At 40.8% G+C, this 25,345-nt stretch overlaps 1 protein-coding gene across 4 annotated transcripts in view; it reads left to right on the forward strand.

Annotated features, from left to right (window-relative positions):
• Positions 1-25,345, forward strand: part of crtc1b (CREB regulated transcription coactivator 1b) — a 61,800-nt gene that overhangs the window by 28,987 nt on the left and 7,468 nt on the right. For 2 of the 4 annotated variants that reach the window (XM_034180052.1, XM_034180055.1), the window contains 6 exons: positions 2,573-2,643; positions 2,720-2,763; positions 3,198-3,421; positions 14,887-15,041; positions 20,618-20,863; positions 21,489-21,575. In XM_034180052.1, coding sequence (XP_034035943.1) covers positions 2,573-2,643; positions 2,720-2,763; positions 3,198-3,421; positions 14,887-15,041; positions 20,618-20,863; positions 21,489-21,575 — 827 coding nt within the window. The remainder of the gene's footprint in view (positions 1-2,572; positions 2,644-2,719; positions 2,764-3,197; positions 3,422-14,886; positions 15,042-20,617; positions 20,864-21,488; positions 21,576-25,345) is intronic. The other 2 variants (XM_034180053.1, XM_034180054.1) reach the window with 2 other exon arrangements.

Genomic DNA, 25,345 nt, shown 5'->3' on the forward strand with positions numbered 1-25,345 from the left:
CCCTAAAGAGCATATGTCTGTGAGTAATATTTACCCTTTTTTTATGTTAAACCTGCCTGTTATGGTCTTCTGAAACTCTGCTCATAATCAGGTGAAGCCTGATGGAAATCCTTGTGGTGTGTCGGTGATGTATGTATGAGCAAAATAAAACAAAACACTAATCCAGGTATGTTTTTGACGAGAATATAACATCATAACTTTGTTACAAGCTCAAACATTGATGTTGCTTGATAAAGGCCTTTTAATAATAACTCACTTAAAGAAATAATGGCAAAACTCACATGCAAGTTAAAAAAAAAAAAAAGATTAATCGATTACTAAAACTAGAAGCACTCGGAGAGCGCAAACCTCTGCCAAGGCCATAGGGTCACTGACGTCACATGGAATACCCTTTGGCAAAGAGACTTATTCCACATCGTTTCACGCATCTACCGTCATGTTTCAGATTCAGTGGTTAAACCCGTAGATCTTCAGCAAATGTATTTATAAAGAGAAACTGCATGAACTACACGTTTTTTTTATTTATTTTCTGATAAGTTTATTCAATGAGGAGAAGCAAATGCTAAATTATTGTTGTGTTGTAACTTAATTTTTGTTCAAGCTTTGTGACCCGTCTTCATGAAGTTAGATGCAAAAATGTTGAAATTGACCCTATCCTGCAGTGATAAAGAATCCTTACATGTTCTGGATCATGACCAAAATTTAATAACTTCTAAGTTAGGCCAAGATACACCCCTGGTAAAAATTTCATTGAAATCCATTGAGGAATTTTTGAGTAATCCTGCTAACCAACCAACAAACAAACGGACGTGACCGAAAACAACCTCTTTGGCGGAGGTAATAATCATGAGTTGCAGCCCTAGTTTGTTTTACGAGTGAAAGCATTTTACCTATTAAATGTGAATAAGCGGGTGACAGTGTTACTTTGTGCACAGCAGAACAACATTGTCAGTTGCTTTAGGCCCTAATTTTGTATTTTATTGACTGTACAGCCAGCGACACAGCACCCTTTTGGCGCATTTACCGGATTAAAACAGATCAAAATACTACAGAAGGCAAAGAATTTTTACTTGACAGTTTGAAGTGAGTTTTCTTTGTTTCAAAGGGCTTCATACCCATTAAAATTCACCAGAATACACAAAATTTGACTTGCTCGTTTAAAAATGTTTTGGGGGAGCACCCCCAGACCCCGCTTTATTATGAAAGACTCACAACTCTTCTGTGCCATAAATGATATTACCACTCTTGTTCACATTTTGATGCTTTTGAAGCTGCTTTTGTGCATGATTAGAGGTGTCAATCTCGTGAGTGAATGAGCAATTTTTGCGTAATCCATCAATATGGAACATGCGGCTTGCAAAAACAAAGTCATATGATAGAATAAATCTGAGCTCAGATTCAGCACCCCAGAATTACCCTAAATCAGTTCTCAAAGTCCATGCAAGAAAAATTGTATTTATTTCACCTGGAGTTAAACAGGAACTTTGTGAGGTGCCGTCAACAGACTGTGGTGCCTCTCACCCTAACCACCGAGCTCCATCTCAAACAGTCTCCACAGCTGTTCTGGTCCACACTGTCCTCACCCACCAACATCACAGTTTGCTGCTTTACTATAAATGCTGTGCTTAATGTTTCAGTGAAGTAATTTATTGTCCATGTGGTTAATATTGAAAACAGACCGTGCACGCCACATCACTTTTTTTTTTTTTTTTGCTGCGCCAGACATCAGCTGACAAAGGAACACATTTAGTAGATGACAGAAGGATAGGAGAAAATACATACAGACATAGACAGGTGATTTATTATTTATTTGTGAGGAAATGAGACATTTTATTGAAATGGACATCCTGATAAACGTCATATTTGGACAAGTTTGTGCAAACACCCACCACCACTTCAAGCAGAATTTTGCGTGGAACGCCCAGGGCAGTCAGACGTGTGGATACTGTATTATTATTTATTTATTTATTATTCACAGTGCTTTTTATGCCTGAAGTTGGGTAACTTTTTATAGCCTTTTTCACATAACAATATAATAGTCCACAGCCATCCTGAGCACTGTGTGCAAACATGTCATTTCAGCCACGATAGTGGCACTCAACATCTGTCAGTGTGCCACACACCATTTGCGAGCAAATCCTTGCACCGGTAAAGGCCACGCCAGTGCTGCTTGACTTTTATGTGTGTGCCTCCTAGCATGTTGGTGGCTCTTGCACAATACGTGTGCGGAATGCTGGAGATTTGTGGTCGCCTTTTCACTGCCACTCCGTGCAGCATTCAGCTGATAGTTGGCCGCCATGCACAAATGTATTAGCATGACCAATTCAGTGAGATTCCACATGAAAAAGTTGTTACCTATTTGCCTGTTTGGTGCGATTATTATTTTTCTCCCCCTACTCTCCACCAGTCATGTCCGAGTGAGTTACTAGCCTTAGTCTGGTGGTCACCTTGCTAAATTTAAGATTATTTTTTTGGTAGACATTGATTACTCATTTCTCAGAATTGTATTATGAATTGTGTATTCTATGTGTTGTTATTCTTGCTGTTTGATCACTTTTGCTGCTGCTAACAGTGCCAGGGACAGAGAACACAGAAACAAATCCAGACAAGGATGCACAAAAACAGCTGTGGGATGACAAGAAGGTGAGGTGACTGGGAAGGCCTGCAAGGCGCACCCACCTTCCTGTAGATTATTGGCTCATGTTTGTTTTCTTCTCAGGATGACTCCTCGAAGCCAGGCACATGTGATGTCCCAGGAATTAAGTGAGTAGTTTCAGATTCTTGTTTTGTGCTACTGTTGGAATGGGGCATTTACATTATTGTATTCTATTTCTAAACATGTAAGCTACAAAGAGCTTTTTCCATTAGCATTGAAGGCAATTCTGTATCTGTTGTGGATCACTGTTTGTCGATAAGATGTAGATCAAGTATAGGCTTTGCTGGTGCTTATCCCCTGGATTTTATAAGATAAGCCTTTTAATTCCTGTAGAAAAATTCCTCACACGTCCTTTAGTGATTCAGATGTAAGATTATTGAACTTTGATGCAAAGGGGGTTTTTCCTGTGTTAGTTTCTAAAAAGGTACATGTTGTGAATAGTATGCCATAGTGTGCCATATTTACAGGAGAGTCTGTGGCATTATGCAACGTAAAATGTGAGTAACGTGGCTCTTAAGTGATTTAAATGTATGTCTTTTAGTATATTTCCATCACCAGACGAGGAACTGAACCCTTCGGTGCTCCCACCTCCACACAACACTGGTGGTTCACTGCCTGATCTCACAAACATCCAGTTCCCTCCTCCGCTGTCCACCCCACTGGACCCAGAAGATGCAGTGGCCTTTCCATCGCTTAGCTCATCCAACAGCACAGGCAGCCTCACTACCAACCTCACGCACCTCGGCATCAGTGCTGCTAGTCACGGTAACAGCCAGTTTCCTCTGGCTTTTTTTTTTTCTTTTACTCCCATCATATTTATAAAGGTAATAGAAGCCATAAATTTTGTATTTGAGCCATACTGTTCTGTTGAGTTGCTCCTAAACAATATTCACAAAATTCCTGCTGTAATTTGAATTGGTTCTGTTTGTGCATTTGCTTGTTTCCAATTGTTCCATGGCCACTGTTGCAGTGGTGTTTCAGATTTGTTCAGTATTGGTATCTTTAGGAGCAGTCATGCACTCTTATTACATGATCGCGTCCCATGCACTATTTCTAAAAGTTGCATTGAGACATATTTGTGCTCCTCATGGTGCTGACAAATGTATGGTTGGTATACTTTGGAACAGACACCGTGTAAATGTCTTGGAGCCTGAGAATGGACAGTCTGGCACTATGAATTTGTCATTTAAGGAAATTTATTTAAGTAGTTATGCATTCCTTATTCCTTCTCGGTAATTTTTTAAAACACAGACGGTACTCAGTGATATTTACACCACTTTGCATTCATGTCAATATGAATCTCAAACAGGATTAGAGTTTATGTACTTTTCAGCACATGACACGTTCAGTTTTCCTCAAATTGCACTGAAACATATGGGTCATTCTGTGTCAACCCAACCAATTTTCAGGGGGTCTCACTCCTTTGCGTCTCAGATTTTGTTCATATTCACACCAAATGGACCTACAAATGTCCTGATAACAGGTGTCAGATATTTCTGTCCTGGCACAAATTCTTTTCCAGATATAACTATTTTTGTGAACAAAGGTTTGGACAAATTTTGAAGAAAATTTGTGGCTTTTCATATTAAGCCAATTTACAAACATCTGTGTCTTCCATTTTTTTTTTTTTTTTTTTTAGACTGAACCTTAAAATTTGTTCTGTGATTTAATAATATCTCAGTTTAAAATGGTTGCAGCGAATAACACAAAATAATTTTTTGCGTACATATTTATTTTTTTCAATTTATTTTCATTTATATAGCACCAAATCACAACAGAGTTGCCTCAAAGCAATTCACAGAACAATTCATGGATGAATCTACAAGAAATGCTATTGGCGCACAGGACAGGAGGATCGCCAGCATGAATACAACTCCCATCTCTGGATGGAGCTGCACCTTAAACAGAGAAAAACAGAATCAGGCATCAGAAAGACAAAAAATGCTGTATAATTTGCCAGCATTAAACAACAAGAAAAACAGAAATACTAAGGTGATCGCCGGCCACTAGCCCTAAACTTCACTAAAAGACCCAGAATTTAGGTAAAGTTGAGGCCGCAGCCCGCTCCAGTTACTAATAAATTAATTAAAAGAGTAAAAAGCGTAAAAACAAAACTGTACCAGTATGCTAGCCATATGAAAGGGAAAATAAGTGTGTCTTAAGTCTGGACTTGAAAATCTCCACAGAAGCTGACTGTTTTATTGACGCAGGGAGATCATTCCACAAAACAGGGGCACGATAAGAGAAAGCTCTATGACCTGCAGACTTCTTATTCACCTTAGGGACACAAAGTAGTCCTGCACCCTGAGAACGTAAAGCCCGGGCCGGTACGTAAGGTTTAATTAGGTCAGCTAGGTAGGGAGGTGCCAGTCCATGAATAATTTTATAGGTTAGAAGCAGAACCTTAAAATCTGATCTCACTGGGACAGGAAACCACTAAAGGGATGCCAAAATGCAGGGCTGTGAAAACTCCGCGGGATTCCACGGATTTCATCATGGGGATAGGGGCGGGAGTGTTAGTGTTGTACTCTTTAATTGTGATCGTTACTGAGTTTTTAAAATGCTTATCGCAAAGCGTTCTTTTTTTTACGACATCATGCAAGATTTATAAGTCCGCGGACACTGATCTGTGTGTTACAGATATATATCAGTTTCCTCAGATCCGCGAAGATTCGAGGAGAATAAAAGCCACTCAAAGCCTCACTGTTAGGACAGTTGTCATAAAGCGGGACTGGTTGGTTGCTGCAGTGACGCTGTGTGGCTCCTGTGTGAAGCTTAGCTAAAAGTAGCATGTGGACATCGCAAACTTTTAGAACTTTCAAGTTTTTAAAAGAAGAACTTTGTAGCATGTCTGTGTCACGGCGCGACATCAGACAGAGCGAAGATGGTGAGAAAGACGGTTTGAAAGTCTGATAAGGACAAGAATCCGTGGAATTGTTGCTGGCTTCATGAACACACCTGAAAGATGAACGGGAAAAGCGAACTGGCAAGAATTTTCTTTCTCTCTGGAATATAAACAAATTGTGCTGTTCAAACAGAATTTCAGAAAAGATTATGTGCCTTTTCTCCTTTCATTAATCTAGACTTTCTTTCGTTGAAAAAAAAAAAAAAAGACATTATAGCTTTGAATGAATTTAGGCAACATGAATTTACGCAACAATGTAAATTAGTTTTTATTAATGTAGACTTTTTTCATGGGAAAAAAGACACTGTGGCTTTGAGTGGATTTACAGGAATTTACACAAGAATGTGTGGCTTTTTATTATAAGGTGTTTTATTGATATTTTTCCCTGATTTTTAAAATAGTCTACAAGCTTTAGCTGTGGTTTTTGAAATACTTTAACAGTCTTTTCAGTCTTCATGAATTTCATGTAGTTGTTCTGAGTTAATGCATAATTTGGTTTACAATTAAAAGGAAAATCATACCAGGTCCTATCCATGTCATATTCTGTTATTTCAACATGATCATTGACAGTGCACCCCCCAGACCCCCTGCGAATTTTCCAGGGATTTCACAATTTTCATTTCACAGCTTTGAAAATGGGTGTAATGTGGTCGAACTTTCTGCTTCGTGTCAAAAGTCTGGCTGCAGCATTTTGAACCAATTGGAGACCCCTAATGCTAGACTGCGGTAAACCAGAAAATAGAACATTGCAATAGTCCAATCTAGAAGAGATAAATGCATGGATCAGGGTCTCAGCATCAGCCATAGACAGGTTGCGACGAATCTTCGCTATATTTCGCAGGTGGAAGAAAGCAGTCCTAGTAATATTTCTAATGTGGAGGCCAAAGGACAACTAAGGATCAAAAATTACCCCAAGGCTCCTCACTTTGTCAGTGTGATGTATGACTTACGAGCCGAGGCTGAGCGTTAACTGGTCAAAATGATGCCGATGTCTCACTGGACCAAGAACCATCATTTCAGTCTTATCAGAGTTTAAAAGTAGGAAGTTTCTAGACAGCCAACTTCTTCTAAGGCAATCTTCTAAGGCTTTTATGTGAACGAGATTACCAGCAGTTATTGGCATGTATAACTGAGTATCATCTGCATAGCAGTGAAAGGTAATGCCAAAACGCCGCAATATATGCCCAAGGGGAGCTATATAAAGGGAGAAAAGCAGGGGGCCTAAGACAGACCCCTGTGGAATCCCAAATTTCATGTCACTAAGGTTAGAGGTAGTGTTACTGTACAAAACACAGTGAGAACGACTGGTCAAGTATGACGTCAGCCATGCAAGGGCACTCCCAGTAATCCCAAAATGATTTTCCAGCCTATCAAGCAGAATATGATGATCCACTGTATCAAATGTAGCACTGAGATCTAACAGCAACAGAACCATAGTGGTGTCCGAATCCATTGCAGCAGCAAAAGATCATTCACCACTTTAGTGAGAGCCATCTCTGTGGAATGATATTTTCTAAAAGCAGACTGCAGTGGCTCAAACAGATTATTCTCAATAAGATAGTCTACGAGCTGCCGTGACACCACTTTTTCCAGAATTTTTGAGAAAAATGATAGATTTGATATCGGCTGATAGTTTGCCAATACACTAGGGTCAAGATTAGGATTCTTAAGTAATGGTTTAATCACTGCAGATTTGAAACATTTAGGAACAGATCCAGAAGTTAAAGAAAGATTAATAATTTCCAGCACAGTCAGCCCAAGAGTGGGCCACGGGTCCTTAAACAGTTTTATTGGTATAGGATCAAATAAACAGGTTGTGCTTTTTGTTGACATTACAAGTTTTGTCAGCATGCCTAGTGAGATACTATCAAATTCTGTAAATCTAGGTAATACCTCAGTAGTGGCGCCTACCTCAATAGCAGGGTGTAGTGGTTGGGTTAAGGCATGCCGGGATATTTTTAACCTGATGTATTCTATTTTCTTCCCAAAGTAATCCAGAAATTCTTGTGCTGTAAAAGGAGAGCGAACTACATTTGGTTGTCCATGCGTAAGTGTTGCCACCATGTCGAACAGGAACTTTGAGTTATGCTTGTTTTTGTTGATCAAATCAGAGTAGTAAGTCTGCATTGTAGCCAATAATGCATGCTTATAGTCTAAGATAGCATCACGCCATGGAAGGTGAAATACTTCTAATTTTGAATGACGCCATTTCCGTTTTAGACCTCTTGCTTTATGCTTGAGGTCACGCAGATAATCATTGAACCAAGGTGACTGTGATTTGGGGGAGCGTGGTTTTAACACAGGTGGTGCAATCATGTCGAGTGTAGTTTTGAGCACTGAGTTTAAACTATCCACAAGTCTGTCTACTGACTGGGTATTTGTCAGATGTGAAGCTAAGACATCAGGCAGTCTAGCTTCGAGTTCAGTCTTAGTTGAGGAGTTGATGCATCGCCGTAAAGATATATAAGGTTGTTGTTCCACTAAACATGGCAGTGAAACTGTAAACTTAATAAGTGAGTGATCAGACACCACTGATGTAAGAGGCATGATGTCAATATTCGTGACAGCAATACCACATGCGAGAACCAGATCCAGGGTATTTCCACTAATGTGCGTCGAATCCCGAATGCATTGCCGAAATCCTAATGCATCCACAATTTCCATAAATGATTTGCAGAGGGGATCAAAAGGCTTATTTATATGAATGTTAAAGTCACCAATGATCAGAATGTTATCTACACTAGTTGACAAGTTAGAGATGAATGCACCAAATTCATCTAAGAATTCAGAATATGGGCCAGGAGGCCTATATACAGTGACAAGGTAATACAACTGATTTTTATTCTTCTGACCTTGGCAATGTGTAATATCCTGAGCAGAGCGGAGAATCAGATGCTCAAATGAGTGATATTTGTAACCCCAACAGCTAATAAGCTAAACCTAGATTTAGAAATAAGAGCAACAACCCTGCCTTGCTTCACATCATGAGGGACATGAGTAAATGTATATGCTGGTGGGCAGGCCTCATTTAAGGGGAGGACAGCTGTAGGTTTAAACCAGGTTTCACATAGCCCAATCATATCTAAGTGATGATCAATAATTAGATCATTGATCAACAATGATTTTGAGGACAGTGATCTTATGTTAATGAGACCCAGTCTAAGGACCTCAGTGGGGTTGACAGTTGAACTGTTTGGGCTTAGGGGTGTTTCCAGAGTAGCATTTATAAGATGCCTAGAAGTAGGTTTGGGTTTGAGACATTCAACGCGCATTGTAGGTAGCAGACACGAAATCTTTGCTATTGCTGAAACAACCACTGGGGCCATCCTCAATTTCAACATCATCCAATATAGTAATAGGTATTAAGTTTGGAAAGCATATCCCTCTATGATTTTTATGGACACGACTACGGAAGCAGGCCACAGTCTCAACTTGTTGAAATTTCCTCCCTGGCAAATAAACTGCACTATCACCATAGTGGATTTTCTGCACTAAATTCCCCACTAAGCTAGTGGATTCCACACCCAAATTTGTCATAAGCCTTGCAGGGTCTCTAATCACCTGCTCCATGGCCTGCTGTAGATTCCTAATGTTACCCTCCCTGTAGAGCTCTATCTATGTTCTCAGACAAGATGGCAGTGCCTTCCCCAGTAGGGTGGAGGCCGTCCGGCATCAGCAAGCCATGGTGGCCCCAGAACGAAGGCCAGTTATCAATAAAGCTAAAGCCTTGCTGTCTACAAAACTGCGCCAGCCACCTATTTAATGATGTCAGCCTGCTAAACACCTCATCAGTACCCCGGGAGGGGAGGGGACCAGAGACTATTAATCGATGCCGACACATCTTTCTGGCAATGTCACAAGTCCTCTCTATGTCCATTTTTGTGACCTCTGAGTGCTTCATCCTGATATCATTGGTGCCAACGTGAATAACTATGTGACTATACCTCATGTCATGCTCCTTCGTCTGTCTTCCCTTCTGCAGTGTCAGCACCCTAAGATGAGATGCAATGTCGGTAGCTCTGGCCCCAGGAATACATTTAACGTCAGCCGGCATCTGTAACCTGACTTTGCAGGTGATAGAATCCCCTATCACTAAAGTCCGGTGTTTCGGCCTGGAGACAGGAGTGGAAGTCACTCGTGGGCTCAGAGAACTCACATCAGGCAAATCCAAGGGGGAGAACCGATTCACAGTTCGCACTGGCGAGTGTGATCGGGGTGCCACAACCGGGCACCAAGCCCTACGGGGCTTCCTCCGCCTAGCCACAGTCCGAAAGCCGTCCTCCACAGCCGGCGTTTCTAAGCTGATGCTAATAGGCTTGCTACGCGGCCCAACACTAACCTCATCTGGAGTGCCCGTAACATGAGCTAAGAAGCTGAGCTAACACTGAGCTAAGAAGCTGCTCTAACTTACGGACACAGCTCTCTAAGAGAGCCACCCTATCTTCCAACATCACGCAGGATTTACAGAGGGTATAAAGTAGAATTAGTAGTGTACTTTGTGCACTAAGAAATTCAAGAATATAGCCAAGCAAACACGAGCTAACCAATAATGGATAAGCTAACCACTCCTATGGCTCACACGGATGCAAATAAATGAATTAAAATTCATAGCATTTACGAGGTCTGTCAATAAAGTATAGGTCCTTTTTATTTTTTCAAAAACTATATGGATTTCATTCATATGTTTTTACGTCAGACATGCTTGAACCCTCGTGCGCATGCGTGAGTTTTTCCACGCCTGTCGGTGACGTCATTCGCCTGTGAGCACTCCTTGTGGGAGGAGTCATCCAGCCCCTCGTCGGAATTCCTTTGTCTGAGAAGTTGCTGAGAGACTGGCACTTTGTTTGATCAAAGTTTTTTCTAAACCTGTGAGACACATCGAAGTGGACACGGTTCGAAAAATTAAGCTGGTTTTCGGTGAAAATTTTAACGGCTGATGAGAGATTTTTTAAGGACTTCCCACGGTGCGAGACGTCGCGCAGCGCTCTCAGGTGCCGTCGTCAGCTTGTTTCAAGCTGAAAACCTCCACATTTCAGGCTCTATTGATCCAGGACGTCGTGAGAGAACAGAAGTTTCAGAAGAAGTCGGTTTCAGCATTTTATCTGGATATTCCACTGTTAAAGGAGATTTTTTTTTATGAAAGACGTGCGGACGGATTGCAGCGTTGGCTCGCAGCCGCTGCGACGCTCCGCCACAGGAAAAACACCTCTGTTGGAAGCCTTAAGGACAAGTTGGAACATGTCCAGCTGTTAAACAATTTCTCATATACTCACTCCACTGAAAGCCATCAAAAGCCGCCTGGATTTTACAAATGGTTATCAACACGGAGGTGTTTTTCCTGTGCCTCCACACCGCGCCAGCTGTGTCCCGACGCGCGGACCCGTCCGCACGTCTTTCATTAAAAAAAATCTCCTTTAACAGTGGAATATCCGGATAAAATGCTGAAACCGACTTCTTCTGAAACTTCTCTGTTCTCTCACGACGTCCTGGATCAATAGAGCCTGAAATGTGGAGGTTTTCAGCTTGACACAGGCTGATGACGGTGCCTGAGACCGCTGCGCGACGTCTCGCACTGTGGAAAGTCCTTAAAGCGACAGTATCACCTCAAAATCTCTCATCAGCCGTTAAACTTTTCACCGAAAACCAGCTTAATTTTTCAAACCGTGTCCACTTCGATGTGCCTTAAAGGTTTAGAAAAAATTTTGATCAAACAAAGCGCCAGTCTCTCAGCAACTTCTCAGACAAAGGAATTCCGACGAGGGGCTGGACGACTCCTCCCACAAGGAGTGCTCACAGGCGAATGACGTCACCGACAGGCGTGGAAAAACTCACAAATGCGCACGAGGGTTCAAGCATGTCTGACGTAAAAACATATGAATGAAATCCATATAGTTTTTGAAAAAAATAAAAAGGACCTATACTTTTTTGACAGCCCTCGTACACTGAAAAACTAACAGAAGTATTAAACAGGTAAAAACGCAGCAGCTGTAAAATACACTAAACAGTTAATTAACTAACAGGAGTGTAAGAAAATTACATGGAAAAAATGACGGGTGTCCGAAATAGCTAACGCAAGTTAACCGCTAGTGAAAATGCTAGCTGCTCCTAAGATTTTACACAGGAGTAAAATAATTACTTAAAATTCACAGCAATTTGACTGAAAAACGAACAGAAGTATTAAATGGGTAAAAAAGAAACGGCTAAAAAAAGTAACGACGGAGAGGGGAGGGGTCGACCTAGCTAGCGATGGCTAACCGCTCGCGAATGCTAACATATGGCAAGCTGTTTAATATGGGCAAAATTGTGAGAAATATTTTTATTCATCCATGATTTTTTTAATCCATGAATAGTTGTCTAAGGTGGCTTTTTTGCTCCCCCATGTCTTTTTGAAAGTTGTACCCTGAGAGATATAGCCTCTCAAAGTTGAAAAAATGTGAAAATTAGCACAACTTCACAGGGGTGTAACTCAGTGTTTGAATACAATAAAATCTTTTAAACAAGCATTTTCTGAAAGGTTATTTAACGTATTGCGTAGATCCATAGGTTTGAACGTCCTTATATTATCCAAACCTAATGAAAATTGCAGTGGAAAAGGGTACGTGTATTAAAATTGAAAAAAATACGTTTCAGTATATGTGAGTCGTGTATTTTATGTTAACCCTAATGTTCAAAATATCAAGCACATAATCTTAGACATATATATATATATATATATATATATATACACACATACACACACACACCAAGCCTGAAAATGCCAGTGAAATCTGGTATGTGTACAAAATTGTAAAAATATTGCAATGAATATACTCACTCATCACTCATCTTCAACCTCTTACCAGTAATCAGGTCATGGGGGCAAGAGCTCCAGCAGGGGACCCCAGATTTCCCTTTCCCAGGCCTCATTGACTACCTCTGACTGGGGGATCCTGAGGCAGTCCAAGGCCAGTGTGGAGACATAATCTTTCCACCAAGTCCAGGGTCTCCTCCCAAATGGACGTGCCTGGAACACCTCTCTAGGGAGGCGCTCAGGGGTCATCCTTACCAGATGCCTGAACCACCTCAGCTGGCTCCTTTCAACGCGAAAGAGCAGCAGCTCTACTCAGAGCTCCCCACAGATGACCAAGCTTCTCACCTTATCTCTAAGGAAGACACCAGCTACCCACCTAAGGAAGCCTGTTTCATTCGCTTGTACCTGTGTTGTAGTTCTTTAAGCCATGACCCAACCCTCATGACCATAGGTGAGAGTAGGAACGAAGATTGATCAGTAGATCAAGAGCTTTTGGCTCAGCTCCCTTCTCGTCACAACAGTACGATAGAGTGAATGCAATACTGCCCCTGCTGTGCCGATTCTCTGGCCAATCTCACACTCCATTATCCCCTCACCCATGAACAAGACCCTGAGGTACATGAACTCCTTCACTTGGGGCAAGGCTGTATTCCCTACCCAGAGTAGGCAATCCATCAGTTTCCTGCTGAGAACCATGGCCTCAGATTTAGAGGTGCTGATCCTCATCCCAGCCACTTCACACTCGGCTGTGAACCGATTCAGTGAGTGTTGGAGGTCACAGGCTGATGAAGCCAACAGGACCACATCATCTGCAAAAAGATGATGAGATGATGACTAGACCCTGAGCCCACCAAACTGAGAACTCCCCCCGACTAAACCTTGATATCCTGTCCATGAATATCACAAACACGATTGGTGACAAGGCGCAGCCCTGGCAGAGGCCAACCCCCAATGGAAACGAGTCCGACTTACTGCCGGGCACCTGAACACAGCTCTCGTTTTGCGAGTACAGAGATTGGATGGCCCTGAGAAGGAACTCCCTCATTCCATAGTCCCGCAACACCTCCCACAGTATCTCCCGGGGTACCTGATCATACACAGGGTTCTCTCCAGACAATGGAACAACGGCGTTATGCCATTATAGTGTTATCACAGCGCTGTTATACTACTGAGCTCTGCTCTCAGGTAGTTTTCTAAAATCCAGCCAGGCTTTGTGCTGAACTGCCCGCTCTCCCCTCCCCTACCAGCAGAGAGAGGGAGAGAGAGGGAGAACGAGAGAGAGAGAGAGGGAGAGAGAGAACGAGAACATTACACGCTGTAAAAAAGGAATGAAGCAATTTTAATCAACAATCATCTTCACCATACAGCCTCAGTGAAACAGTAAGGTGTGAAAAACTGATTCAGAAGTCAAAGTTTTTCATCCAGGGTTTCATCATTAAAAGGGCAGATTTACTCCTTTACTTCTTCCATAATTATTTTTTTTTCATTTTCGGCCCCAGATCAAATTACTTGTATGTGAGAACTTAATTGGCAATAAAATTGAATCTGATTTGAGAATCAAATCAGTCCAGATTCAGCTCTTGTTCAAACAAGACAATTAGGGGTTATATTATTATTATTTTTTTTTTAAATAAGTATACAATCCCACTCAAAAATGTTGAAAAAAAGTTAAACTGTCAACATGACAGAGAAACGCTGCCTGTCTTACTGGATTAAATGTACAGTGTGTCATTTTTAAAGAAGAGAGCAAATGCTAATGTCCATCAAATATTAATTGAAGATGAACCCTCCTTTCCAGCACCCTGGAGTAGACCCAGGGAGGCTGAGTAGTGTGATGCCCCTGTAAACCTATTTGCCACCAGCCATGGTAAAAATGCCTGTGGTTTTTACAGGCAATTTTATAAAATTTGCCCATATTCAATGGCTTGGCATATGTACACAAAAATTATGGTGTATTATGCATTGTTACTGTTCTAAACTGATACATGTCATTAAATCACAGAGCAAATTATAAGGTTCAGTCTAAACAAATGAATGCGATATGGATGTTTGTAAATTTATTTAAAATGAGAAGCCACAATTTTTTTTCACAATTTGTCCCAACCTTTGTTCACAAAAATAGTCATATCTCAAAAAGTATATGTGCCAGAACAAAAATAATTGACATCTGCTATCAGGACATATGTAGGTCCTTTTGGTGTGAATATGAATAAAATCTGAGATGCAAAGGTGTGGGCCATTTGTTGAGGTGATACGGAATGACCCATAATTCAACACTTATTTATTGGGAACCCACAAGTAGTGGTTTCATAAAGCACATTTTGAAAAGTAAGACGATGAGGTCTGTGTATTCTGTGGCCAGTTAGATGGCATAGTGTTATTTCATAGGTGTATTTGCAATTTAATATATTGGTATGGTACTGTCTTAAAATATGATTTCAAGTGTTGTGCAAACCTTCTTATTGAATGTGTCAGATACTTAATTTCTTCTGTGTTGGATGAAAGAACTTTTTTGCTTGTTTGTTTTTTGACCAGGTATCGCTGTATCCTCCCCTCAACCCACAATGACAGTAACAGCCCAGCGCCGGCAACCGACTGTGGTGCCGCTCACCCTCACAACTGAGCTCCATCTCCAACAGTCTCCACAGCAGCTCTCACCCACACTGTCCTCACCCATTAACATCACACAGGTCTGCAACTGCTTAAACACGTAAAAAGTCTACCACGCACTACACTTCATCTGAAGCCTTCTAATTGCATGTGCTCATCTTCAGTAAATGTAAAAAGCATCCATTCTGCTTTCACATGAGATCTGGGTGATTGTTGGCTTTAAGAATCCATTGGCTAATGTAGTAGCTACAAGCTGTATTGATGCTCGTCTTGCACAGTTGTCAGACAGTGCGCTCCCAAAATTGAATGAATGAATGATTTATTCAGCACACAAAACTCCTATCAAAAAACGAAAAGATTTACAGTAGCGCATGTGGCCAAAAGGGTGTAGGCAGAAGGAAAAGCTCATGTACACTCACCCCTTTTATAGAGAGAGAGAGAGAGAGATACACACACATAATACATACTCATAACAACAAATACAAAAGAAACAAAGGACAGACCTTTGAGATTAATCAATGAAAGAAATTTTCTCATTACAGCAAAATAAATAAAAATGCACAATCCAAAATAAATAATACCAAATCAATAAACTTAATTGTCAATACTGTACCGAGAGATTATTTTTATAAAGTCTTTTAAAGCTGACTAGAGTACCGCATAATTTAATATTCAAAATTCATCATCTGCGGTCTTAGTGATTTTGCGCCTCTCCCCCTCCCCCCCTTGTGTTTTTTTTTTTTTTTTTTTTTTTTCATGAGAAGACATTACCCTTAGATAACCCACAAACTTAATTTGGTGTACCTTTGAACATACAGATGTGGGCAGAAATTTACATAACACTCATCATGGACATTGGCTTACAAGATAAAAGGAACCAAGAAATTGGTGCATAAATTTTCATCTGTTTCAGGTTTTCTGCATTCTGCATCAGCATTCATTCATACAGGGTCACAAATATGCTTGCACCCACTTCGATTAATATGTGTAGTCTGGACCAACAACATATCTGTGGAAATATAGTTGAATATAACATGGTGCTGCACGATTAATCACATTTTCATTGTCATGACATGAACGAAAGACTGCCTATGGTGCAGTGAATACGAGAAATCATTTCCACATGCCATAGCATGAGGTAAGATTTAACCCTGAAGTGCTACTCAATGTTTTTGCAGCAAGCACAGGGGAATTTGTGTTTTTGGTAAAACTTGAAAATGGAAACAGTGAAAAACAATGAAAATGGAACAGCCAGAAACTATGCTGGGTGATCTTAGAACGCTTGTACTTTTAAGGATATTTCAAAAAGAAATCACAGGTTGAAGGTGGCGTCAAGAAGGAGGGTTTGCTTGCCTGAACGTCTGTGACGGCACTTTCAGGGACTTCACTTTCTAGTTCACCTGGACCGAAGGTCTCACAGGCTCATGCCATGGGTTGCCTGTGCGGCGGCAACATGTGTAAACAGCAATTGAGCTGAAATTTACTACATGGGTAGCAATCAGGAAGCCTAAAAACATATCTGACAGGTTTTGTGAAATTTCCAATTTTGACCTTATAGCCGCTATCACGTCCACTTCTCCAGTTGTCATTTTAAACATCACCTTCCCAGAAACCACTGAACCAATGAAGCTGAAACTTATTGTGCATGTTCCTACCCATGAAGACACCAACGTTTGGTCGAGGCGTTCCAATCCCATTTCAAATATGGTCGTGGCCATCTTGAAAATCTCATTTGTCAGTCATTTATGCAGCAATTCAGATGGAACATTGGAATTCAGATGCAATTCAGATGCTACATTGGTCGCAGTCAGCAAGCCTAAAAACATATCTGACAGGTTTTGCGAAATTTTAAATTTTAACCTTGATGTGACCCCTTGACTGTGATCACACCCACTTTTCCAGTTGTCACTTTAAACATCTTGTTCTCAGAAACCAGTGAATCAATGGAGCTGAAATTTAGTGTGCTTGTCCCTACCCATGAGAACACCAAAGTTTATTTGAGTTGTTCCGAGCTTGAAAGTTGCATATACGGCCATTTGTCAGCCATTTATACAGCATTTAAGATGAAATTTGCTACATGGGTAGCACTCAGCAGCCCAAAACCAAAATCTGATGTAGTGCAGCAGATAAGTGAATATTTACTGAGGGATCCTTCAAATGGTGATGCCAGCACCAAATTTGGCACACATACTCCTTAGACATTACTCTTTTAAAAATGCTGGGTACCCATGTGAACTTTCAATAGGCGGGCAAGAAGGGGTCAATTGAAGTATTACACAGGGGTCAAAATTTAAAAATTCTCCAATCATATTGAAAGGTATTCCATATTATTTGTCTGATAATAAAGATTCCAAAAAGGTATAGTTTGGACTATCTGTGAATGAATGTTATGGGGTAAAAACAGCAAGAACAGTGACAAAGGTCATTTTCAATTTGTACAGGGGTCAAAAGTTAAAGTTGCTCCAATTTTGGTAAAAAGTGATGTAAATTATTAGTTGGGTGAATACGGTTTTAAAAAGGAATAGTTTGCATCATGTATCATGCTTAGTTATCATGTTACAGGGTAGCATATGTCACATGTCATAGAATCCAATGGATGCTGATATTGTTTAACCTTTACTTTGCAAACCAAGCACTCAACACAGTCAAAACAATTCCATTTATTAATCCTATTAGCTCAACCAGTAATTTGCACCACTTTTTACCAAAATTGGAGCAACTTTAACTTTTGACCCCTGTACAAACTGAAATTGACCTTTGTCACTGTTCTTGCTGTTTTTACCCTATAACTCCAGAACATTCATTCACAGATAGTCCAAACTATACCTTTTTGGAATCTTTATGATCAGACAAATAATATGGAATACCTTTCAATATGATTGGAGCATTTTTAAATTTTGACCCCTGTATAATATTTCAATTGATCCCTTCTTGGCCGCCTATTGAAAGTTCACGTGGGTACCTGGCATTTTTAAAAGAGTAATGTCTAAGGAGTATGTGTGCCACATTTGGTGCTTGCATCACCATTTGAAGCATTTTTTTCAGTTATCTGCTGCATTTTTTTCAGTTATCTGCTGCATTAATGGTTTTTGCAACTTTTTAGCTCACCTGGACCAAAGGTCCGGTGGGTTTATGGCGTGGGTCGCCTGTCTGTCGGCATTGGCATGTGTAAATGTCTTCTCTGAAACTGCTGAGCCAGTGAAACTGAAACTTGACATAAATGTTCCATCCTATGAAGACACCAAAGTTTGTTTGAGGGATTACAATCCAATGTCAAACATGGCTGCCATGGCAGCCATATTGAAAATGCTACCTAGACCCATTGGTCAGTAGTTTTTAAAGATAAAGAGCTGAAATTTGGTACAAGGTTAGCTAGTAGTTAGCTCTAAAACACATCAGATGTGTTGAAGATTTTGTTGTTGTTATTTTGACCTTGAAAAGACCTTTGGAGTTTTGCTCTAACGGCTTTTGTAGCTGAGGCTGTGATGTCTTGTGTCATCCAGGTGAGCTACGGTGCCCGTGGCACTATTTTTTTCTGTTGTAGCCTCTGAAGGGTCCACTTAGCTTTGTGCTTCTGATCACTATGTTGGAAAGTCTAAGTGTGTCCTATGTGCAGTTTTTGAGCTGATGAATGCAAATTGTCCTCTAATATTTCCTGATAACATGCTAAACTCATCTTGGCATAATTTTTGACAAATTTCGCTGTGCCTTTATAACACTTATGCCCACAAAACATCAGAATTCTGCCACCATGCTTCACAGTAGAATGGTGCACTTTTTGCCATAGGCTAGCATTTCTGGTTGTGACCATACGGTTTAATTTTGGACTCAACAGTGAACTGATTTTTTCATTCATTTGGACAGGAGACCAATATGATTTTACACCCGTAAACTCATATTTTACAGGTAAAATCATATAATATTTAATATTATCATCATAATTTTAAAAATAATTTTGTGCAATCAAAATGCACGTACATCCTTTCAAAGAGCAGCAAACTTTTAATTCTGGGGAGGTGATGGTCTAGTGGTTAAAGCATTGGGCTTGAGAGCAGAGTATCCTCAGTTGAAATCCCAACCTGACCGGAAAATCACTAAGGGCCCTCAGGCAAGGTCCTTAATTCCTTAGTTGCTCCAAGTGTGTAGTGAGTACCTTGTATGGCAGCACCCTCACATCAGGGTGAATGTGAGGCATTATTTGTAAAGCGCGTTGAGCGTCTGATGCAGATGGAAATGCGCTATATAAATGCAGTCCATTTAATCCTCAAGAATAGTCTACATGAGAGTTGAAATGTGGGGAAAAAATTACAGTATCATAAATCAGTGATTCATATTTCAAAAAGGTGATGTGATGTGGGCTAATGGCCCTCCAATACCTGAACTAATGGGCTATTGTCTCCATATGATGGGCCCTCCTCATGTATCAGTGTGCCTATGCAAAGTGGAATATAATAAGTAATTCAAGATTTGTCACAACATGAGCCAATTTAAGTTAAACTACTACTATATTTAATTTTACTACTAGTCTTCATACTAAATTACCTATACCGCAGTCTTCTCCTGTGATGTCTTATTTTTCTTATGTCTTATTATTTATTATATTATATATACTTGAGCCACGTGCGTGGGTAGGGAGAGAGTACCCATGGGATAAAAAAGCTTTTCAACCTACCATCCCTGGTTGTCAAGACCAGGCACCTAAGTGGCTCTATTGTACTCTTTTCTACTCTATTTTACTCTTCCTCTTTAGATATTTAGATATACCTTTATATACTAGCATAGTTCCACCTTAGAATTGGATATAATATATGACATATACCTTACTGAATTTTCATGACACAAATGTCATATTTCATCATTTTATTTCATGTCATTTGATCTTATGCATAGGTCAGAAACAGGGCTGTGAAAATTCTGCAAATCTGTGGATTTCATTGGGGCGGGGGGGTCATGTTGGTCTGTGATCATCACAGAGTTAGGAAAATGGCTGCAGCAAAGCGTTCTTTTTTTATGATATCGTACAAGTTTTATTTAGGACATGTTGTAAAGCAGGCCTGGTTGGTTGGTACGGCAAGACTGTTGTCTGTGTGTCATTCTATGTCTGCTTCTGTTTGTGTTCTGTCTTGTATCTACCTAAGGCACTGTTCTAAAGCTAAAAGTAACATGTGGGCATCGCATACCTTCACAGCTATCAAGTTTTTAAAAGAAGAATTCTTCTTTTGATTGTCAAATCAGAATCACATTTATTGCAAAGTAAGTTCTCACATACAAGTAATTTGATCTGGGGTCATTGGTGCATAAACAACAATAATAAAAAGAAAACGAAAAAAGAATTCTGTCAGAGGTAAAGGAGTAAATCTGCTCTTTTAATGATGATATCCTGGATGAAAAACTTTCTGAATCAGTTTTTCACTCTACTGTTTCACTGACGCTTTGTGGCGAAGATGAACGTTGATTAAAATTGCTTTGCTGCTTTTTTTTTCCACAGTGTGTAGCGTCTCTCATTCTCTCACTCTGAAGGCTTTCAACTGTAAAAAAAAAAATAAATTTCTGAATTTCTGGAGCTATGCAGGCAGAATGAGCTCTTTTTTTTTATCATGAACACTACACGTCAATGAATGTATGTAAACGTCTGCTGCATTATGTCTGTGTTCAGGCTCTGCCAACAGAACCGCTGACGCTTGAGCAGCAGCTGGCCCAGTACCCCCTGTTCAACCAGCTGACGGCTCAGGCCCAGGCTCAGCTCCTCAGTGACCTCCAGAAGCAACAGCAGGCCTTGTCACAAGGTATCCAGCTCATCACAGTGCCAACTCCAGCCTCCACCGGAACCTCTACGGCCACTGCGTCCAGTCCCTCCCCGGACAGCCAGAGCCAGACCAGTGCCAGCATCAGCATCAGCTCGGTAAGGTACAGAAAATGAGCCAGTGATCTCAAATTGCTGAGACCTTTTTATGCTTGTTTAATTTTTTCCCAACGTGCACTACATGAAGTGCTCTTCTTTCAAAATATATCCAAGTGAATGCATTTGCGTCCTTTTTATGCTTACTCTGTATTGAACTTTATCATTTTGTAGATACCCCAAATAAGGAAAAATACAGCATTACCAAAACAACGGCCAGGAAATTGGGTCCATTTTCCAAAGTTGCTGTTATCAGTGGTGTGATGCAACATGATTGCATGTCCATTAAGCCTTCAAAATAAATTCCCTGGAATGTTTGACACCCAGCATTTTACAGTTTTTGTTTTGTTTAAAGCCTTTTGATATGTAGCATGTTTTTTGTTGAAATATTAATTAACTGAGACTAGTTTAAAACAGCTTCAGTGGGAATACATCAGAAATATACAGTTGACTACCTCTGGCTCTAAACCACTTTCAGTCAGTGGAAGTTTGGTATGTAACTACATTAGTGACAGCACATGTCATCTTTCCATCACATGACAGTGTTTAAAGCTTTCATCATAAATAATGACCCACATCTTATCTCAGCATGAAGATTAGTACGAGCTAATAATCTTCCCTCCAACAGTATCGCAATCAGACTGGCTCACCAGCCACTCAGTCTCCAACCTCCCCAGTCTCCAATCAAGGCTTCTCTCCTGGCGGCTCGCCTCAAGTAAGGGCCCACCCACCCAGCTAGCGTTTATTTTTTTTTCCTACTTCTTTTAAGCTCTTTGTTGTCACTCCTTTCCATTATGTGTCTCAGCACTCGACCACCCATAATACTCAGCATAACTTACATGTTTATGGTAGCTGTCACCGTGTGCATGTCATTGTGGCAGTTGTTGGAGCCTCTTTTCATTTATTGCTGTGCATAAATACGAGGTCTATTAGATAATAAACCAACCCTTTTATTATTTTTTTTTTTAACTATATGGATTTGAATGACATGCGATTACACCAATCATGCATGAACCCTCGTGCGCATGCGTGAGTTTTTTCATGCGTGTCGGTGACGTCATTTCCCTGTGGGCAGGCCTTGAGTGAGATGTGGTCCCGCCCTCTCGGCTGAATTCCTTTGTTTCACACGCTGCTCCAGACGGCGCGCGTTGCTTTATCAACATTTTTTCTGGACCTGTGAGGAATATCCGAGTGGACACTATTCGAGAAATTAAGCTGGTTTTCGGTGAAAGGTTTAATGGCTGATGAGAGATTATGGGGTGTTTCTGTCGCTGTAAGGACTTCCCACAGAGCAGGACGTCGTGCAGTGCCTCCAGGCGCCGTCATCGGCCTGTTTCAACCTGAAAACATCCTAATTTAAGGCTTAATTCACCCAGGACGTCGTGAGAGAACAGAGAAGATTCAAAAGAGGCCGGCATGAGGACTTTATGCGGACATTCCACTGTTAAAGGACATTTTTTAATGAAAGACGTGCGCGCAAATTCGCCGAGTCGTTTCCGTGACGACTCAGCATATCTGTGTGCGCCGCGACAGGAAAAACACCTCTGTGTTGAAAACCATTTGTAAAATTCAGGTGGCTTTTGATGGCTTTCAACAAGTGAGTAACTGAGAAATTGTTTAACAGCTTGGGCATGTTCCAACTTGCCCGTTAAGGTTTCCAACGGAGGTGTTTTTCCTGTCGCGACCCCCCGCGGTTGGGTCCGGCCCGACATGCGACTCTGCCCGCACGTTCTTTCATTGCAAAATGTCCGTTAACAATGGAATGTCCGAATAAACTCCTCATGCCGACTTCTTCTGAAAGTTCTCTGTTCTCTGACGACTTCCTGGATCAACAGAGCCTGCAATGTGGAAGTTTTCAACTTGAAACGGCGAGATGCTGCCGCCTCGAAGCGAGGGCGCCATGGGCCATCCTTAAAGCGACACTACCAGACCAAAATCTCTCATCAGCCGTTAAAATTTTTACCGAAAACCAGCTGAATTTATCGAATGTTGTCCACTCAGTTGTGCCTTACAGTTTTGAAAAAAATTTGATCAAACAAAGCAGCAGTCTCTGAGCCATTCCTAAACAATGAAAAAATCGACGAGAGGGTGGGCCACTCCTCACTCAAAGACTGCCCACAGGCGAATGACGTAACCGACAGGCGTGAAAAAACTCTCGCATGCCCACGAGGGTTCAAGCATGTCTGATGTGATTCAAATCCATATGGTTTTTGAAAAAAATAATAAGGTCGGATACTTTTCTAATAGACCTCGTACATGTTAAGGTTGGTATGAGCAAACCTGAGATCCTCTTGCAGTATTTCAGGATAAAACACTGCTAAAGGTAAAACCCAAAATGACAAATTGTCAGCAGTGAAGAATCCCTAACTAAAAATTTTTTAAAAACAAACTTTCTCATGTTATGTCAGCTCAGTCATGCATGTATATATATATATCTCGAACTGGATGACTGTAAAAGTAAAATGTCAAAATGCAAAAGTAAAGTTAAGTGCTTAGATAAACTGTGAACTCCATTGATTTAGCTCTACTGAAACTGAAGTATTTTAGCCGTCGCACACACATATTTGGGTTGGTGTATTAGAATCACACTGTCAGTTTCTGTCACTGATCTCTGTATAACACTGAATAGCTCATTGGCCCACGCAATCCATACAAACCGCTGAAGCAAACTAGCGGCCATCTTACCACTCGCACGTTCTGTGGACCGCACATAGACAGCTTATTACTTATTCAAGTAATAACTCAGTTGATTCTCTCATTTCCTTATTTTTGTGCTCCAGATAATGTAACCTCACCCATCCTAATCTTTGTCTGCAGTGATTAGCTGATTGATTTATTTCCTTTCTTTCTTTAGTACTTTGACACTTACTCCCCTTCTATTCTCAGGCACTCAGATCTCACTGGGACAAATGCTCAATTCTAAAAATGATGATTCTTTAATCAAAGTTTATACAAGTTTTGTGTAATCATCAGCAAGCATGTATATATTATGGTGGAAAATAAGTATTTTGTCAATAATAAAAGTTCAACTCAATACTTTGTAACAATCTTTGTTGGCAATGACAGAGGTCAAACGTTTCCTGTAAGTCTTCACCAGGTTTGAACACTGTAACTGGTATTTTGGCCCATTCCTCCATGCAAATCTCCTCTAGAGCAGTGAGGTTTTGGGGCTGTCACTGGGCAACAGGGACTTTCAACTCCCTCAATACATTTTCTATGGGATTGAGGTCTGGAGACTGGCTAGGCCACTCCAGGACTTTAAAATGCTTTTTACAGAGCCACTCCTTGTTGCCTGAGCGGTGTGTTTGGGATCATTGTCATGCTGGAAGACCTAGCCACGTTGCATCTTCAATGCTCTTACTGATGGAAGGAGGTTTTGGCTTAAAATCTCACGATACATGGCCCTGTTCATTCTTCCCTGAACACAGATCAGTCGTCCTGTCCCCTTTGCAGAAAAACAGCCCAAAGCATGATGTTTCCACCCCCATGCTTCACAGTAGACCAATATAAAGCGCCTTGGGGAAACTGTTTGTTGTGATTTGGCGCTATATAAATAAAATTGATTTGATTTGATTTAGATACAGTGTTCTTGGAATGCAACTCAGCATTCTTCTTCCTCCAAACACGACAAGTTGAGTTTTTACCAAAAAGTTCTGTTTTGGTTTCATTGGACCACATGATACAGGGCCGTATATAGGAATGTGAAAGGGGGGGGTCCAAATCCTTGAGTTGGGGGTCCAAATCCTTGAGTTGGGGGTCCAGTGGGCCGCAGGGCCCCTGGTGGGGTCGAGGGGCAACGCCCTCTTGGGGGCCTCAGGGGGGCGAAGTCCCCCGAAGCAGAAGCTTTTTGAAGATTTCAAGGGGTAAAAGCTACATAAATTTCGTTTGAAACCCAAAATGTATCATTTTAGGAAATACATTTTTATATACAAATAGTCCTTGCTTGGGATTGGATCAGTTGCCATAAGAACCACCCAGGAAGAACCAAGATAACATTAATGCAAACTTTATACCTGCCTGTCGGTTGCGAATGACGCAACCGACAGGTGTGAAAAAACTCACGCATGCGCACAAAGGTTCCAGCTTGGCTGATGCAAGCGCTCATGAGTCAAATCCATACAGTTTTTGCAAAAAATAAAAAGGTCGGATAGTTTTCTAACAGACCTCGTATTTAGCGGTATTCGCGTTTACATTATGAATATGTACGTATATGTACGTTATGTATTAAAATAGCGGTATTTAATTTGGCGACCTTGTTTAACTTGCGAAATTCGCATAATAAATCCCACGCGAATATTTGCAACAGGAAGGAGAAGCTCCCTTTATTTCTCAGCTTATACATACAGACATGTTTTTGCAAACCAGACAAGTGTAATTGTGTGTCTACATGGGTATTTACAAGCCTACTAATCTGTTTGATATCAGAGGAGGATAGGGACCAGGAAGCAAAAATTCTCAACCCCCCATGGGAAAAGTTTATCTAGC

This window comes from Thalassophryne amazonica, chromosome 10, assembly GCF_902500255.1.
Source record: "Thalassophryne amazonica chromosome 10, fThaAma1.1, whole genome shotgun sequence".
NCBI lineage: Eukaryota > Metazoa > Chordata > Actinopteri > Batrachoidiformes > Batrachoididae > Thalassophryne > Thalassophryne amazonica.